This window comes from Schistocerca nitens, chromosome 2, assembly GCF_023898315.1.
Source record: "Schistocerca nitens isolate TAMUIC-IGC-003100 chromosome 2, iqSchNite1.1, whole genome shotgun sequence".
Taxonomy (NCBI): Eukaryota; Metazoa; Arthropoda; class Insecta; order Orthoptera; family Acrididae; genus Schistocerca; species Schistocerca nitens.
The window spans coordinates 1,065,227,688-1,065,245,945 of NC_064615.1; the positions used below are offsets into that span (position 1 = coordinate 1,065,227,688).

The window sequence follows — 18,258 nt, forward strand, 5'->3', positions numbered from 1 at the left end:
TGGTCGCAAGAGTGCATGACCACGTCAAGGACCGGATTCAGTGAGTTTTAGTTGAATGGACCATAATATTCAAGTAGTGCAGCTTTCACTTGTGTGTGTGTCCACCCGTCTAAGTGACCTCATGGCAATAAGTTGTTGTCAGTTGATGAATTATACTGGGATCTTTCCCGTGCCCGACTTGAGTGGGGATGACTGTTGGTTGGTCGTTCGGTCGGTCATCGCAGCGGACGAAGTGCATGTGGTTTTCTGACCGCTTCTGGCTTCTCTGTGTTTGTGCCGACTTATAATTCATCCGTGTTGTTTCACAGTGACTGGTTTTAGTATTGTGAGTTGGTGTTGGAATTGTTTTCCTGGATCCGTGTGTATCTTGTGGTTTTGAATGAGCAGTTATTTTAATGTTGTTTGCATACTGGATCTGGAAAGTGGCGAATGGACATCAGTTCGGCTTTGGACAGAGCAGCGAAGAGGTCCGCAGCGCGAGGGCAGGCAGGGACTGCTGGCTGCGTGCAGGCACTGTCAGACTGAGGGGCTGTGGCCGACAACCAAACCCAGGACGTCTGAAGTTGAGTGAACCGTGTCCAGTACTGAAACCTCCACCGTTTGAGTTCTCGCTGTTGTTTGCATGTTGCTGCTCCCAGAGTCGGTGAGACCAACCGCAACAAGTGAAGTCTGTCAGGTTGGCGGAAGCTATTAGCCGCCTCCTACTCCTTGATGTTAGTTTGGATTTAGTATTATTCTTATTAGTGAAGTGCAACCAGCAGTATTTTCTGCCTTGTGGCCACTACCGCCCCAGTTACCTGCCCTGGAAGTTAGCGTACTTTTCCGGCAGTGTACCTTCCCTCATCGTGCTGGTGCTGTCCAACACGGCATGTAGTTCGACAGCCTGTTGAATTGTACTGTGCTTATGTTTTTTCGGAGGTCTACATTGGTTCGTGTTTCCTTCGGCCTTGGGTGTGTTTCTGAAGACGTGGTGCTGTCCGTCTCTTTGCCCTTGCCTAAAAATATTCCATTGTTGTACCGGTGATTGGACGTTGGGCAAATTGGTTAGTCGGTCGGTCGGCGCTTAAACTACGCCTAATGTGAGTTACCATCTTGTTTCGTGAATACAACTCTTGGCTGTCTGTCTCACCGCTTACACAGCCTTAGTCACCTTCCTCAGGTCGATCCAGGAAGCACTGTCTTTGTATCACTCCGTCTTATTTGGGCAAGTTGTCATAATTGTTTAAAATTTACCCTAAAGTTTTAAAATGTTATTGCCTTCCCCACTTGTAATTCCAGCCTTCGGCCATTAATTGTTTGTAACACTGCTTGTGGCCTTCAGCCAACAAATTATTTTCAATTTTCTCTTAATAAGGCCTGCAGCCATCACTATAGCCTGTTACCGTTTGTTAAGATCGTTTTAAAAAGGTTTTAGTATTTTAACATGTAACTGCCTTCCTCACTTGTAATTCAGGCCTTCAGCCATTGTGTATTCTGAAATTGCTGCTGGCCTCCAGCCATTAATTGTTTGTAACACTGCTTGTGGCTTTCAGCCGACAAATAGTTTCAGTTCTGTCTTGATAAGGCCTTCAGCCGTCACTATAACTTGTTACAGTTATTAAGATTGTTAAAAGGGTTTTTGGTATTTTTAACGTGTAATTGTCCACCTTATTGGTAATTCAGGCCTTCAGCCGTTGTGTATTTTTGAAATTGCTTCTGGCCTCAAGCCCACGAATAATTTTGAACTTTCTTAATCAGGCCTTCAGCCACTGATTGTGTGTAACATTACTTGTGGCCTGCAGCCAACAATAACTTGCAATTCTTCTAATAAGGTGTTCAGCTGCCAGTGTAGTAAAATCTTTTAAAAATGATGTTAATGAGTTTTGTTTTTTAAAAAGAAAGTATATGTGGTTTCTGTGCAATCAATGGTAACTGATTACGCCCCGTCCACACCTTCCCTGCTTTCCCTAAGTCCCACGTTTCCGTCACCACAAATATTCACCGATGGCCACAACAACGCAACACAACACCAGGTCACCACCAAAGGCTGCTAGGGACCGCTACCCGTTCGCGTAGTCTGCAGAACCGCTTCACCAGAGGTCGCAGCTAGCCCAGGAACTACTTTGATACACCAGGTACATGATCACATATAGTTCTGGCAGATACATCCACCAAACGAGCTTTATAGCGCAGTGCACTGCCGGCAAAGGGCAGTTCGATGCACTGCTTGGAAGCATACAGAGCTGTCACCCCGGCAGCCATGGCCAGACACCTCTTCTAGCTGGCCTGTCTCTTGCAGAAGGACTTGGTATAGTTGTCGGACATCTTGACATTCTAGAATTGTTTTATTGTCATCTCTCCCCAGGAAAAGTCATGTCTTTTCTAGTATTATTTGTTATTTTATATTTGTGACGATCCGCAGTTGAGACTGGGTCTTTGGTTCTTCTGGAGATTGCATTATTGTTTCGTTTTGGTGAGTCGAATAAATTGTTTTTGGGCTTATGTTTTCCACATTTCTATTCTTGTGGTGTCACCGCCAGACACCACACTTGCTAGGTGGTAGCTTAAATCGGCCGCGGTCCATTAGTACATGTCGGACCCACGTGTCGCCACTGTCAGTGATCGCAGACCGAGCGCCACCACAAGGCAGGTCTCGAGAGACGTACGAGCACTCGCCCCAGTTGTACGACGACATTGCTAGCGACTACACTGATCAAAGCCTTTCTCTCATTTGCCGAGAGACAGTTAGAATAGCCTTCAGCTAAGTTAATGGCTACGACCTAGCAAGGCGCCATTTGTACCATTGCATGTATCTCAGGATAGTCTCACTTGTATCATCAAGAATGCTGTATACCAAAGGACGATATAAAAGTTAAGTGTTCTAATAGATACGTTCTTTTCTTTATCACATTCATTACGAATCCTGTTCCAGACTTCGCGCCAGTCGGCGTGAGTTGACGCGTGCCCTTTCGGCTACTTCACTGTGGACTGGCTGCCTTAACAGTCCACTACATTGGCGACGAGTCTAAAACGGGACTTTAGCGTTCGTATTGCACTAATTTGTTTGTGTCATGGCTTCGCCACATTCTCCAGATGTACTGTCCGAATTTTATCACTTGCAGAATCAGCAGACGCAGGCCTTATTGGATGCCCTTGGACAGCTCGTCCAGGGTCAACGTGCGCTGCAAAACGATGCGGCCGCCGCCGATTCATCGCTACCGCAGCCACACCATGCTGTTGCACCTCAATTTAGGCCCTACGAGGCGGCCAACGAGACGTGGCTGGAATGGTCACGACAATTTGGATTTCATCTCGCCGCCTACAGAATTCAAGGTAATGAGCGGCAGCCATTTTTGCTTTCGTGTGTAGGTGTGTCCACCTACCGTGTGATAGTGAAATTGTTTCCCCGACGCGACGTAGCAACTCTGTCCTACGAAGAAATTTTGTCTGCTTTAGATGCCTATTTCAAGGAAACAGTCAATGTCGTTGCAAAACGGTATACGTTCTTTCGTACAAAACGTACGGCCGGTCAAACTGATAGGGAGTGGGTTGCAACTTTGCAAGGACTTACTAGGGAGTGTGCATTTGAATGTGTTTTTTTGTTTTTTGGTTTTTTGGGCGCAAAACTTCTATGGTCATTAGTGCCCAGCCTGCGACTTAGGAAACAGTAAAAAACCGAAATTGAAAACCAGCAGCAATGGGAACAAGGTCATAAAATTGGAGAAACTAAAAGCAGAAGGAAGGCTTAAAAATCCACTACAGAAAGGGGTTGGTTGTCCCCAAAAAAAGCTTCAAATGACTGACGTCATTTCACTAGCACTAATAAACTGGAGAACGCGGTTGGCTGAGCGCGCGTCATCTGCTAAAATCGACGAGAGATCAGGCGATAGCTGTAGACGGGAGCGTAACGGATTAAAATAGGGACATTCAATTAAAAGGTGTCTTACCGTCCACAGCTGAGAGCAGTGGGGACAGAGTGGGGGAGGATCGCCGCTTAAAAGATGTCGATGGCTAAAAAGACAGTGCCCTATCCGGAGTCTAGCTAAAATCACCTCCTCCCGACGACGCGTTCGGGAGGAAGAGGTCCAAGCGCAAGGAAGGGCTTTCACTTCCCGCAATTTATTATGGGGAAGTGTTGACCAATGCACATGCCATAAATGAGCAACTTTGCGACATAAACCGCTCCGTAGATCGGTGAAGGGAAGCGACTGAATAGCTGGCCGAGGAAGAGAGACTGCAGCCTTGGCCGCTATATCGGCCGCCTCATTCCCACAGATACCAGCGTGTCCCGGGAGCCAGAGGAACGCCACCGAGACGCCCCCCAGGTGGAGCAAGCGCAGACAGTCCTGAATCCGGTGGACCAGAGGGTGCACAGGGTAAAGAGCTTGGAGACTGAGGAGAGAGCTGAGACAATCGGAGCAGATAACGTACTGTATCCGCTGATGGCCGCGGATGTAGTGGACAGCCTGGAGAACAGCGTAAAGCTCCGCAGTATACACCGAACACTGGTCGGGAAGCCGAAATTGATTTGGGGTGTCGCCAACAATATAGGCACTCCCTACACCTAACGATGTTTTCGAGCCGTCGGTGTAAATAAATGTGGCGTCCGTCATTTGTGCACATAGAGCAGCAAATGCTCGACGATAAACAAGTGTAGGGGTACCATCCTTGGGAAATCGACAAAGGTCACGGAGCAGGCAGATCCGGGGACGGAGCCAAGGCGGTGCTGTACCCCAAGTTGTCAGGAAGGTTTTAGGAAAGCGGAAGGAAAGAGAATGGAGCAGTTGACGGAAGCGGACTCCCGGGGGTAGTAGGGAGGAGGAGCGGCCTGCATACCCTACATCAAAGGAGGCGTTGAAAAAAAGGTCATGGGCTGGATTAGCAGGCATGGAAGACAGATGGCTAGCATAACGACTTAGAAGGACTGCTCGCCGATTGTACAGCGGAGGTTCAGCAGTCTCAGCATAAAGGCTTTCCACAGGGCTAGTGTGAAAAGCTCCAGACACTAAACGTAATCCACGGTGGTGGATAGAGTCGAGACGCCGAAGAATAGACGGCCGAGCAGAGGAGTAGACTATGCTTCCATAATCCAATTTCGAGTGCACTAAGGCGCGATAGAGGCGGAGAAGGACCACTCGGTCCGCTCCCCAGGAGGTACCATTCAGGACACGGAGGGTGTTAAGCGATCGCAGACAGCGAGCCGAAAGATAGGAAACGTGGGAGGACCAGCACAGTTTTCTGTCAAACATAAGACCCAAGAATTTTGCGACGTCTGAAAACGGAAGGTTGACAGGTCCTAGATGTAAGGAGGGCGGAAGAAACTCCTTACGTCGCCAAAAATTAACACAAACGGTCTTACTGGGAGAGAAACGGAAGCCTGTTTCGATGCTCCAAGAGTGGAGGCGATCGAGACATCCTTGAAGACGTCGTTCAAGAAGGCTGGTCCGTTGAGAGCTGTAGTAGATCGCAAAATCGTCCACAAAGAGGGAGCCCGAGACATCAGGAAGGAGACAATCCATAATTGGATTTATAGCGATGGCAAACAGTACAACACTCAGCACGGAGCCCTGGGGTACCCCGTTTTCTTGGGAGAAAGTGCGGGAGAGAGTAGTGTTCACCCGCACCCTAAATGTGCGCTCTGCCATAAATTCGCGAAGAAAAAGGGGCAGCCGGCCTCGAAAGCCCCAAGAGAACAGTGTGCGGAGGATGCCTGTCCTCCAACAGGTATCGTATACTCTCTCCAGATCAAAAAATATTGCTACCGTTTGGCGTTTCCGGAGAAAATTGTTCATGATATAAGTGGAGAGAGCAACAAGATGGTCAACTGCAGAACGATGCTTTCGGGATCCGCATTGGGCAGGTGTTAAAAGACTGCGGGATTCCAGCCACCACGCTAAACGGTAATTCACCATACGCTCCAAAACTTTACAGACACTACTCGTGAGAGAAATGGGGCGATAGCTAGAGGGGAGATGTTTGTCCTTTCCAGGTTTCGGAACAGGAACGACGATAGCTTCCCGCCATCGTCTGGGAAAAGTACTGTCAGTCCAAATTCTATTATAAAGGCGAAGGAGGTAACGCAGACTATGGGTTGATAAATGCAGCAACATTTGGACGTGGATACCATCCGGTCCTGGGGCGGAGGAGCGAGAAGAAGAGAGTGCATGTTGGAGTTCCCGCAACGAGAAAACAGTATTGTAGCTTTCGCGATTTTGAGAGGAGAAAGCAAGAGGTCGCACTTCCGCCGCACGTTTCTTCGGGAGAAACGCTGGCGGGTAATTTGAAGAGCTCGAAATCTCAGCAAAGTGCTGACCCAACGAGTTAGAAATTGCGACGGGGTCCACTAATGTGTCATGCGCGACAGTGAGCCCAGAGACCGGGGAGAAACTAGGCGCGCCTGAGAACCGTCGAAGCCGACTCCAAACTTCCGAGGAGGGAGTGAAGGCGTTAAATGAGCTAATAAAGAATTTCCAGCTTGCCTTCTTGCTATCGCGGATGACACGACGGCATCGCGCTCGGAGCTGCTTATAGCGGATACAGTTGGCCAAAGTAGGATGGTGGCGGAAAACGCGGAGAGCACGTCGCCGCTCACGTAGTGCATCACGGCATGCCTCGTTCCACCAAGGAACTGGGGGGCGCCGGGGCAATTCGGAGGTGCGTGGTATTGAATGTTCCGCAGCTGTAAGAATAACGTCGGTAATATGTGTGACCTCATCGTCGACGCTGGGAAAGTGATGGTCATCGAATGTCGCTAGAGACGAAAAAAGTGTCCAATCGGCTTGGGCAAACTTCCAGCGTCGCGGGCGCATATATGGCTGTTGAGGCTGCAGTCTAAGGACACATGGAAAGTGGTCACTCGAGTGTGTATCATCAAGGGCGAACCATTCGAAGCGCCGAGCTAGCAGAACAGTACCGACCGCAAGGTCCAAATGAGACAAATTTGTCGTGGAGGCAGACAAAAATGTAGGGACCCCAGTGTTGAGGCAAACTAGATCTGCTTGGTGGAAGACGTCTAGCAATAGTGAGCCACGTGGACAAGGATGTGGAGATCCCCAAAGCGGGTGGTGGGCATTGAAGTCCCCAACCAGCAAATATGGGGGTGGAAGCTGACCAAGAAGATGAAGGAGATCAGCTCGTGCCATTGGTGTGGACGATGGAATGTATGCAGTACAAAGAGAGAACGTGTATCCGGAAAGGGAAAGACGGACGGCGACAGCTTGGAAGGAACTGTTTAAGGGGATTGGGTGATAATGGAGAGTATCATGGAGAAGAATCATGAGTCCTCCATGTGCTGGAGTGCCTTCAACAGAGGGGAGATCATATCGGATGGACTGAAAATGAGGGAGAACAAAGCGGTCATGGGGACGCAGCTTTGTTTCCTGAAGACAGAAGATGACCGGCGAGTAGGATTGTAAGAGGATCGACAATTCATCCCGATTGGCCCGAATACCGCGGATATTCCAGTGGATAATGGACATAGGGTGAACAGAAAATGGAGGAATGGGACCAAGGTCGCTGTCAACTCAACGACTGCTCTGAGCTTGCGACCGACAGCATGGAATGGCATTCAGCCGAAGGCAGAAGATCCTGATCCATAGGTTGGTCAGGAGCAGCTCCTGCCACCAGCGACCGGCCGGTTGATCGGCCGCCAGCAGTGCGCCTCGGCGACACAGAAGACGGCCGAGGGCGATTTCCGCCAGGTGGTGCTGTAGATGGGACACGCCTTGGCGGAGAAGGAGAGGAACTGGGTTTCTTTGTAGCCTTCTTGGAAGTATGATGTTTAGAGGAAGGAGGAACCGATGGTTGGGAAGTTGCCGTACGTAAAAACTCTTCACGAGTATGCTCTTTTTTCGAAGTCTTGGTGTCTGACTTTTGGGCTCGAGATTTAGCAGAACTCGACGAAGGGTGAGCCAGAGAGTGGGCAGGCAAAAGTGGTGAGGTTGAACGGGCGATCTTTGCGCTGGCCGATCTGACGACTGTGGCACTAAAGGTGAGGTCACAAGTCTGCGTGGCTGCCTCCTTTGTTGGCCGAGGAGAAGCAAGGACAGTGCTGTATTTTCCTTTCTGAGGCACGGTGGGCTGTCGACTGGCGAATAATTTTCGAGCAGCAAAGGTCGACACCTTTTCCTTCACCCTAATTTCCTGGATGAGCTTTTCGTCCTTAAAAACGGGACAATCTCGAGAGGAAGCGGCGTGGTCACCCAAACAGTTGATGCAGCGAGGGGATGCCCTCATGGGCATCCCTGCCACACGTAACACATTTGGCCGGATTGGAACAGGACTGGCTGGTGTGATTGAACCGCTGGCAGCGATAGCAACGCGTAGGGTTTGGGACGTAAGGGCGAACGGAAATTATCTCATAGCCTGCTTTGATTTTCGATGGGAGTTGAACTTTGTCAAATGTCAAGAAGACAGTGCGGGTTGGAATGATGTTCGTGTCAACCCTTTTCGTAACCCTATGGACAGCCGTTACGCCCTGGTCAGACAGGTAGTGCTGAATTTCTTCGTCAGACAGGCCATCGAGGGAGCGAGTATAAACGACTCCACGCGAGGAATTTAAGGTACGGTGCTGTTCCACCCGGACAGGGAAAGTATGTAGTAGTGAGGTATGCAGCAATTTTTGTGCCTGGAGGGCACTGACTGTTTCTAACAACAGGGTGCCATTCCGTAATCTGGAACAAGACTTTACAGGACCTGCAATTGCGTCGACACCTTTCTGAATGATGAAAGGGTTGACCGTGGAGAAGTCGTGACCTTCGTCAGACCGACAAACAACAAGGAACTGTGGCAACGATGGAAGAACTGACTGTGGTTGAGACTCAGTGAACTTACGTTTGTGAGCAGACATAGTGGAAGGTGAGGAAACCATTGCGGAAGGATCCCCCATGATTACCGGCGTCTCCGATGGCGCGCTCCTCCCTTGTGGGGGCCCTCTCTGAGGGCACTCCCGCCTTAGGTGATTGTTCACACCTCAGTCACACCTCCCGACAAACAGATGGAGGGACCAATCGGCACTTTCGGAAGGTATCAGCTCGGGTAATCACCCCTCCCTGGGCCTGGCCGTTACCAGGGGGTACGTACGTGTCCTACCTGTCTACCTGGGGCGGGGAATTACGCGTTACCCCGTCACCGGCTACGCATGGAAGTGCGTGGGTCGGCCTTCAGACACGCACAGGGAGGAAGAAAGAGAAAGGGAAAGGAAAGAAGAGGTCTCAAACGCCGCAGCGGAGAAAAGGGTAGAGAGAAGAGGTAAGGAAAAGAGAAGGACAAAGGAAGGATGAAGACTTATAAGCAAGGAAGGCGAAGAATGTGGTACATTTACAAGCGTCCGTCTCCGGACGTAGGCACAAACCAGACCCCCCAGAGGGAGAGAAAGGAAAGGAAAGAGCCAGAGGTGAGGGGGGGGAGGCGAAGAGGGGGGATGGGGAAGGATGCGGAAAGGGAAGGTATGCAGCCCGGAAAGGAAGGAAGGCCACATCAGCTCGGGGTCCCGTGCTCGCTACGCACGTATCCACAAAAGAGTTGTGGATCCCCTGGGGGGGCATTTGAATGTGACTGTGGACTCCCTTATTCAGATACTATGGTGCGTGATGCACTTGCACAGAACGTTTCTGATGTTCGCATACGGGAACAGATTTTGAAACTAGTTAATCCCTCCCTTCAACAAGTGATAGACATATTGGATAGGCAAGACACACTTGACTTTGCTCAGGACTCATTTGCAACTTCGCCAGCCGTGTGTCACATTAACCGGCCCGCCGGGCCCGCTGCACGGAACGCTAACCTGCCCTCGTGCACGTCCGCACAGCTGCGGCCTAGCTCTCACACACGTGTGCCGCGTAGGCACGCACATGCAGTGAAATCATGCCCGCGGTGTGCAACTAGACATTCGCGTGAGAATTGCCCGACACGCCAAGCTATTTGCTTTTTCTGTAATAAGAAAGGGCATGTTCAAAGTGTTTGCCAGAAAAAGCTCAGATCAGACACTAACAACCATTCCAGGCCCTTTGCTTCGCGCCGGAATCAAACCAAGGACAATCGGGCTCGTGAACCTTCGCCCATGGACATTCATATAGTTAATTCCACCCCGTCCAGTGCCACTATCTCAAAAAGTGACTGTGTTCGTCCCACAAAAAGTGTGCGTCGACGTCGACGGAAGTCCCGTCACGTCACGCGTGATTCTGTTCCAGTGTCTGTTCACGTTGCACAAAACAGTCGCTCTTGTCGTCAGCAGGACAATAAACTTTTTGTAGACTTGGACTTTGCCGGACAAGTAATACCGTTCCAGCTCGATACCGGAGCTGCAGTTTCATTGCTCAATCACGCCACGTACAAACAACTGGGCGCACCTCCGTTGCGTGCCGCAAATGTTCAGCTCACGAGTTATTCCGGACAAGCTATCCCTGTGTTAGGACAGTGCTCTCTTCTTGCAACATACAAGGGACAAACAAAACTTGTGTCTTTTTACGTTCTTCGTTCTTCTACTGCAGTGAACTTGTTTGGGTTAGATTTATTTCAGTTGTTTAACATGTCTATAGTAAATCAGGTCCTATCAGTGAATCAGACTGTGCCTTCCGCCAGTGTTTCTAGTCTATGTGAAGAATTTGCAGACATTTTTGCACCGGGTCTTGGTTGCGCTAAGAACTATGAAGCACATTTGGAACTGAAAGTCAACACGCAACCGAAATTTTTCAGAGCGCGCAATGTTCCCCAAGCATTGCGTGATGACGTCGCAAGAACATTACACGACTTAGCATCACAAGGTGTAATTGAATGTGTGCAGGCTTCTCTCTGGGCCTCGCCCTTAGTCATTTTGCCTGTTGCTGAGGATAAAGCATTCGATTCTTCCGAACTTGCTTGCATGTTCATTGACTCGGAAACCGATGACGTGGTCGAATCGTTTCCGATTGATTTTCGTCGTGTAGCTACAGCCACAGCTGCTGACCCTGTCCTTGCTACTGTTTTGCGTTTTGTTGCTACGCAATGGCCCTTGTCAACGTCGCGGATCGAGGATCCGTTAGTTTGCCGATTTTTTGCTCACAAGGAGAGACTTTTTGTACGACGTGGTGTTTTGTTGTTGCGTTCTGATAATGATCAGTCCAGGGTCGTGGTCCCACGTTCGTTACAGGCCTCTGTCTTACGGCTCCTTCACCAAGGACATTGGAGTATAGTGCGCACGAAACAACTTGCTCGTCGGCACTGTACTTGGTTCGGAATCGATGCTGCGATTACGAATATGTGCTCTTCTTGCATGGCGTGTGCCGAACAACAATCCGCACCACCGCGGAACTTCTTTGCGTGGCCAAAAGCCACTTCCCCTTGGCAACGCTTACATATCGATTTTGCTGGTCCCTTCTGGAATGCTCGATGGTTGGTTGTTGTCGATTCCTTCAGTAATTTTCCATTTGTTGTTCGGATGTCTTCCACAACGTCTTCTGCCACAATCCAAGCGTTGTCTGCTATTTTTGCATTGAAGGTCTTCCGCAGACTATTGTTTCCGACAATGGCCCACAATTCCTGTCCGCAGAATTTCAGTCATTCTGCAAGGCCAATGGTATTCAACATCTGACATCCGCGCCGTTTTCGCCTCAGTGAAACGGTGTCGCTGAACGATTGGTCCGGACTTTCAAGTCACAGATGTTGAAGTTGAAAGAGTCGCATTCTCGGGAGGACGCGTTATTGCTCTTTTTGTCCTCGTATCGCTCTCAGCCCCGCGATGGTCGCTTGGTGGCTGAGTTGCTCCACGGTCGTCCTCATCGAACCTTGATGTCTTTGCTGCATCCGCCGCATCAGGTTCCTGTGCAGCGGCAGACTCCTGCTTTTGCTCCTGGCGACGTTGTCTTCTATCGCAACTATCGAGGTTCACGGCGTAGGCTCGCAGGGCGCATTCTTTGCTGCCTCGGCCGCGCGATGTATTTGGTTTTGGGGGCCTCTGGCGAGGTGCGTCGGCATCTCAATCAGCTGCGCCTCTGTCGTCGCCTGGGTTCTGCCGCTCCCCGTCTGCTTTCAGCGACGGTGCCGTCCGGTCAGCGCCCTGTCCTCCGCCATGGAACTCTTGCCCGCTCCGGACCAGATGTCGTCTTCGCCCGTCGGGTGCCCCGACCACATGGAGGTCGACCCTTCGGCCCCTCCTGTCTCTCTACGGGCGCGTACACCGCATGTTGACGTGCACCCTGGACTAGGTTTTCAGGCGTTTCCTAGCTCCCCTCGGACCGAATGGCAGGGTGCGGGTGGCACAGCCTCGCCTGTTGTTAGGCTCCCCACCTCATCGCATACGTCAACATGGGGTCCTCCCCACGGCGGGCGGAAGCCTTATCACACGACCGTTCGCCGATTTGCGGGGGAGGAATGTGGTGTCACTGCCAGACACCACACTTGCTAGGTGGTAGCTTAAATCGGCCGCGGTCCATTAGTACATGTCGGACCCGCGTGTCGCCACTGTCAGTGATCGCAGACCGAGCGCCACCACAAGGCAGGTCTCGAGAGACGTACGAGCACTCGCCCCAGTTGTACGACGACATTGCTAGCGACTACACTGATCGAAGCCTTTCTCTCATTTGCCGAGAGACAGTTAGAATAGCCTTCAGCTAAGTTAATGGCTACGACCTAGCAAGGTGCCATTTGTACCATTGCATGTATCTCAGGATAGTCTCACTTGTATCATCGAGAATGCTTTATACCAAAGGACGATATAAAAGTTAAGTGTTCTAATAGATACATTCTTTTCTTTATCACATTCATTACGAATCCTGTTCCAGACTTCGCGCCAGTCGGCGTGAGTTGACGCGTGCCCTTTCGGCTACTTCACTGTGGACTGGCTGTCTTAACAGTCCACTACAATTCTGCTAGTGAAGATACTTCATCAGGAACACCACCTAAGGTATAGAGCCACCACATGCGAAGTCTGGTAGAATGAGGACCGCTGGAACCTCCTTCGCCTTGGAAGTCATCTTTTTGTCCCTTTTCTCCTTGGATTATTTTGACGTTCACGAGGCCTGTCTGCCCTACTTTCTGGGACAGAGGAGGAATGTGACACCCTACAATCGGCAACTTGTGGCTCCTCCATCCACTGGCTGGTATCTGGTTGCACATCAGCACAATCATGGAAGGGGAGCGTCCTGAGGGTCCCTTTCCTGATGAGAGATGCTGGAAAAGGGTGTTGCTTCTCGGCTGCAGATCAATGTCCCTGGTGGATGGGGAATCAACATTCACAGAGTGGGTGTGGGGGAAGCAGTGGGACAGAGGTGCAAGGAGGGGGGCAAACACCAAGGGAGCAGGTGCATTGAAGAAGCATCACTAGAGAGGATGACATCATTGTAGTTGTAGCAAACGTCATCATCATATGCACAGGATTAAATCATTTTTTGTTGCCCTCCTGATATGCCAGTCTGTCAAGAATCTTGGATTTCCTTTTCTCTTTCGGAGATGGTATCGTCTGGTAGAAAGGGAGAATGGTGCTTCCTGCAGCTGATAGACACAGGGAGCATCACAAGGAGCTTCTTGTGCAACTGACATCCACAATTCCAACAGACAGGGCTGGCATTACAACACGTACCTGAATCTTGCGCATCTGAAGCACCACATGCGAGAGGGGTCTCACATCACACTGATACACCATCACCTTGACCTTTTCAGGCAATGAGTCATCTTCAGCATCCAAGGTGAAGGCCCCAGTATCAACCATATTGGCCTCTGGTCCCTGCTTAACATGATGGACAAAATGTACAGCCTGTTGCTTCAAATTAGCATGTGACTCCACAATGAGATTTTTACTCTGCAGCGGAGTGTGCACTGATATGAAACTTCCTGGCAGATTAAAACTGTGTGCCGGACCGAGACTCGAACTCGGGACCTTTGCCTTTCGCGGGCAAGTGCTCTATCAAAGCACTTTCCCGCGAAAGGCAAAAGTCCCGAGTTCGAGTCTCTGTCCGGCACACAGTTTCAATCTGCCAGAAAGTTTCAGCATGTAACTCGTCATTGGTCTGAGAAAGACTGCAATGGGTAGACGATACCCTGTACTACATTGAGGATGATGATGGGGGGGGGGGGTCCGTTACAGGAATGTAACCCAGTTTGTCACAGGCATGCAGAACCTGCAGCTGTGCAATGGATGCCATTTTAATCAGAACTGAACCACTTTTCCTTTTCAAAATTGCTGCTACTTCCCCAAAACCTGTCCTCAATGTGTTCAATAAAGAATAATAGCTGTAGCCAAAGATAAATCCCATTTGTCATAGAGCAAACTATGTATTGTGGAGAGTAAATCTCTCCTTGTCTCTTTGCCCCATGTTCCTCCCACGCCATAGTCGGGAAGGAAACATTGTTGGGTTATATCTCTTCAGATCATAGTAATCCTTTCCTTCTGAAGAGACTACTGGAACCATGCACGTGCAAAATCTTGTACTGACACATCCCACATACCACTAATACAAAATTCACACAAATTTTTGCTCTGGTGTACATTTACTTCCTGACGGTAACAGAATGCCAACAACACATAAGAAGAGACATGAAAAGTCAAACTGAACATTCTTCTGAAGCAAAATTCACCACATAAAACAAAACCACACGACACATATATTCCTTAGCATGAAATGAAAGGTATTAGCAATTTGCATGTATGACTGAGTATGCAGGCGAGAGTGCGCACTCACTTTATGCCCCCCCCCCCCCAAACACACACACACACACACATAAAATTAAGAAATTTTTCCATTTACCTCTCCTATTGTGATGTGCAATTGCTGTCTGTGCTAAGATGTAATTGCAGTTCTCAAATCCATTAGTTCGCAGAACACTATAGATCTTAAGTGCTTCATCATTAAGCTGTTGATCTAAGTAGGTGTGTCCAAGAAAAAAATGTTTGATCCAGTGGCTTGGTAGCACAAGGGAGTCCAACTGTAATTTAGAATGTCATTTCAATACAAAAGCTAATTTATACAGCAAAATAAACTGAAACCAAAATTATTTTTACAGTAATAACAACTGCCAGTAAATACACATTCTATGGAGCATCTAACCTAAAAATGGGAAGATCAAGAAAAGAAATTTCAACATAAATACTGACTGCATCTACATCTATCAAAACAAGCGGAAACTAAATAACAGTCTTGTGCAATTCCAATTAGTGAATAAGAGAAATTTTTGTTTCAGATGCTAATATTGTTCCAATTCCTAAAACTGAGAAGAGAGAAATAAGTAACAAATATAACAGAACTGTTGCTTTGCAGGAGATAGAGGAGAAGGGAAACAAAGTAGTACAGAATCAGAAAAAGAATGATCATAGTTTTACATCCAATTGAAAATGAGATGAAGCATAAATTGGCTTGGGGAAGCAAACCTGCTATATTCTATTGTAAAGAACCACATCACCACCCTGCTCGGTAAAATCAAATGAAGATGTATATATTGAACTATCACTTCTGACATGTTGCAAGCACCTCATAAAGTATTTAATAATAAATTGAAGTTATTTCCTTGGTCATACATATAAACAGCTGTCAAAGTTCCATTGCCTAACATCCCTCATCAGCCCTTCTTACCTCTCTTCTTGCTCCAGTCTAATTCTCACACCATTGCAGAGATGAGCGATACAGATACTGAAATCACTACAAAGGGCAGATCACACCTTTCAGAGGAACTATATCAGAAACAACCCGAGAAGCTGCCATCCACTCTCAATGATATCAGTCTGTTATAGAATCCTAGACTTTATTCTGAGCATCTTATCTTGAATGGATAGTCATGAAGTAGAAGTAACTTCAGGCATGCACCATGGAAGTGTATTGGACCCTTGCTGTTCGTTTTTTATATTGACACATAGCAGAAAATATTAAAGGACTTTTTGCAGATGATGTTATCAATAATGAAGTACTCAAAAAAGCTGTATAAATATCAACCACATAAGATTTCCATGTGGTGCTAAGACTGGGAACTTGTTTTAAATGCACAGAAATGTAAAATCTGTATGCTTCACAAAATGCAGAATAGTAGTATCTTATGGCTTCATGAGCCTGGTCTACAAAGCAAACTGACAGCATCAAGGAGAAGCTTTGTGAAGGTCACTAACTCTAGAGACTAATGTTTGCTGAGAACAATATCAATCCTGACTGGCAGAATGTAATGTTTCCTGATGAATCTGTATTTACCTCAGTGAATGATGGTATAGTATGAGTATGGGATGAGACAGTTTACTTTTACATGTCTAATAAACCTGTGACTTGTGAAAGTTGTTTCTAAGCTCTTCTCACAGGAGTGAATAGTAATCAGAGGTTCATAAAACAAAAATCAAAACAGATCTGTAGATCAATAACCATTTACATACAGTCATAAATTTTGTATTTTTGAAATGGGCCTTTCTGCAACAGAACAGTGGATCCGTACGAGACAAACCCAGCAAAAACTCTTTTGTAGGTGTAACAAATAGTTATGTGGAAAAATTCTGCTATTGTTGCGACAGTCTGAATGGTGCACAATGTCGAAATTTACTCCACTCCATAGAGAGCAGCATAACCATCACATAGCACTTGCCTTGGTGGTGCTAATTTTTGTGCAGAGTGGCACAAGTTTCTGAGTGGTGCACCACTGAAGTAACTGCAACAACAGCAGAAAAATCACCATACTCAAGGCATTTTTACTCTGTAATGTCCAGTCAGACCTACAAAAGTGTTATGTCACTGAATCTGTCACATACGGACCTCATATTATAAAGCAAAAAATTGCCCTGTTTAAAAACATACAATTTTATACCTGTATCTAGGTGGTTAATGAAGTTGTGAAAATGAGTCTGTCTGTTCCATGAAACCTGACCAGTGGTAATCTGAAAAGTTATTACAAATATCAAAATGAGTCAATTGTTATTTGAGGAGTAAAAGTCAGGTGCTTCACCCTATTTATAAACTGCAATGAGTCAGTTTCATATCCAAATATATCTGGGAGACATCTCACAGTGATCATGTTACCGTGACAATTTGGGACGGTGTGTGTTCCTTTGGGCTGAGTGCTACACAGGATACATGGTCAACTTTATGTTGTGAAGTATATATATTTTACAAGTAATATTATTTTCCTCTCAATGTGAGAACGATATGCTGAAGCATTACTATGTTTCCAGCAGGCTCAGTCTCCAATATAAGTCTCAGAAATAGAGCAGAACCCAATTAGATTTCTCATCTCATCTTGAAAATACATGGAAAGACACCAAAACTGAGCACACAAGAATACACAGCTGTCCATGCACCCAGAATCCATGATGCCCTTGGAAGATCCCCTAGATGGCTGGGAGGAGGTGGTTGGTATACAATATGAGATTTATTACCTGCCTCACAGATACCCTTCCTGACACAATGCCAATGTTCTTTGACATCAGATACCTTTGGACAGGATATTAAGTGGCAAAGGATTCACATGCTTTTCCATTTTGAGGGAAGAAATTATCTGATCAAGACCAATAGCTATTTCTGCTGTCAATTTTTTTTTTCCTCTTCAGATTAATGCAATAACACAAATTTGTCCAAGTGGGATTCAAAACACCCAACTTGCATTAAATGGTTACTTTCCATCCTGCCTACAATGTCATCCACTAAGAAGTCTATACTAACTATTCTGACAGCGAGGGAATTCTGAATGTTTTGTAATTGACAATATCAACTGCATTTTCAAGGTCTGTAACTATGAATGATGCAGCAGTTTTCTTGTTTGTTTTTAACGGAAATGTCTTTATGCTGAGGGTCAATAAAATTTTCATCTTTCTATCACAGTCAGACTTTATTGTGCAAGATTACAACAAATTACGCACAAACTAGTTTGTGGATATTTGGCGCCATTGTAGCCATTACAGTCAGTCTTCATCTAAAGGTTTTGTCTGGAAAGCAATATATTTTTTTAATTTATTGCTTGGATAAGTTTAAAAACAAAACTCTTCAAAGTATGACCCTTCTGCATCAATACACTTACCATTGGCATTTCCATGCATCATAAGCTTTCTGGACCTCCTCAATCAGGATTCTCTTCATGGAAGCCATCTAAGTAGCTTGCACATTGTCCACAGACTCTAGATGCTTTCCTTTGATGATCCTTTTCAGCAAAAGAAACTTAAAAAAAGCCCACTGCGGCCAAGTCAGGACCATAGGGCAGCTGCAGCACCATTGTCACACCAATAAAGGTACAGAAGGCCATGACAATATACATGGTATCAGTCTGCATGTTGTCATGGTGCCATTTCCATGATGCGCAGATCTCCTTTCAGATGCAGGTGACCCTATGATTTAGTCTCTGGAG

The 18,258-nt window shown here is 47.4% G+C and overlaps 1 protein-coding gene across 2 annotated transcripts in view; it reads right to left on the reverse strand.

Annotated features, from left to right (window-relative positions):
* Nucleotides 1–18,258, reverse strand: part of LOC126237440 (cell division cycle protein 23 homolog) — a 116,382-nt gene that overhangs the window by 59,339 nt on the left and 38,785 nt on the right. For both annotated transcript variants that reach the window (XM_049947556.1, XM_049947557.1), the window contains one exon: nucleotides 14,700–14,877. In XM_049947556.1, the coding sequence (XP_049803513.1) occupies nucleotides 14,700–14,877 (178 nt within the window). The remainder of the gene's footprint in view (nucleotides 1–14,699; nucleotides 14,878–18,258) is intronic.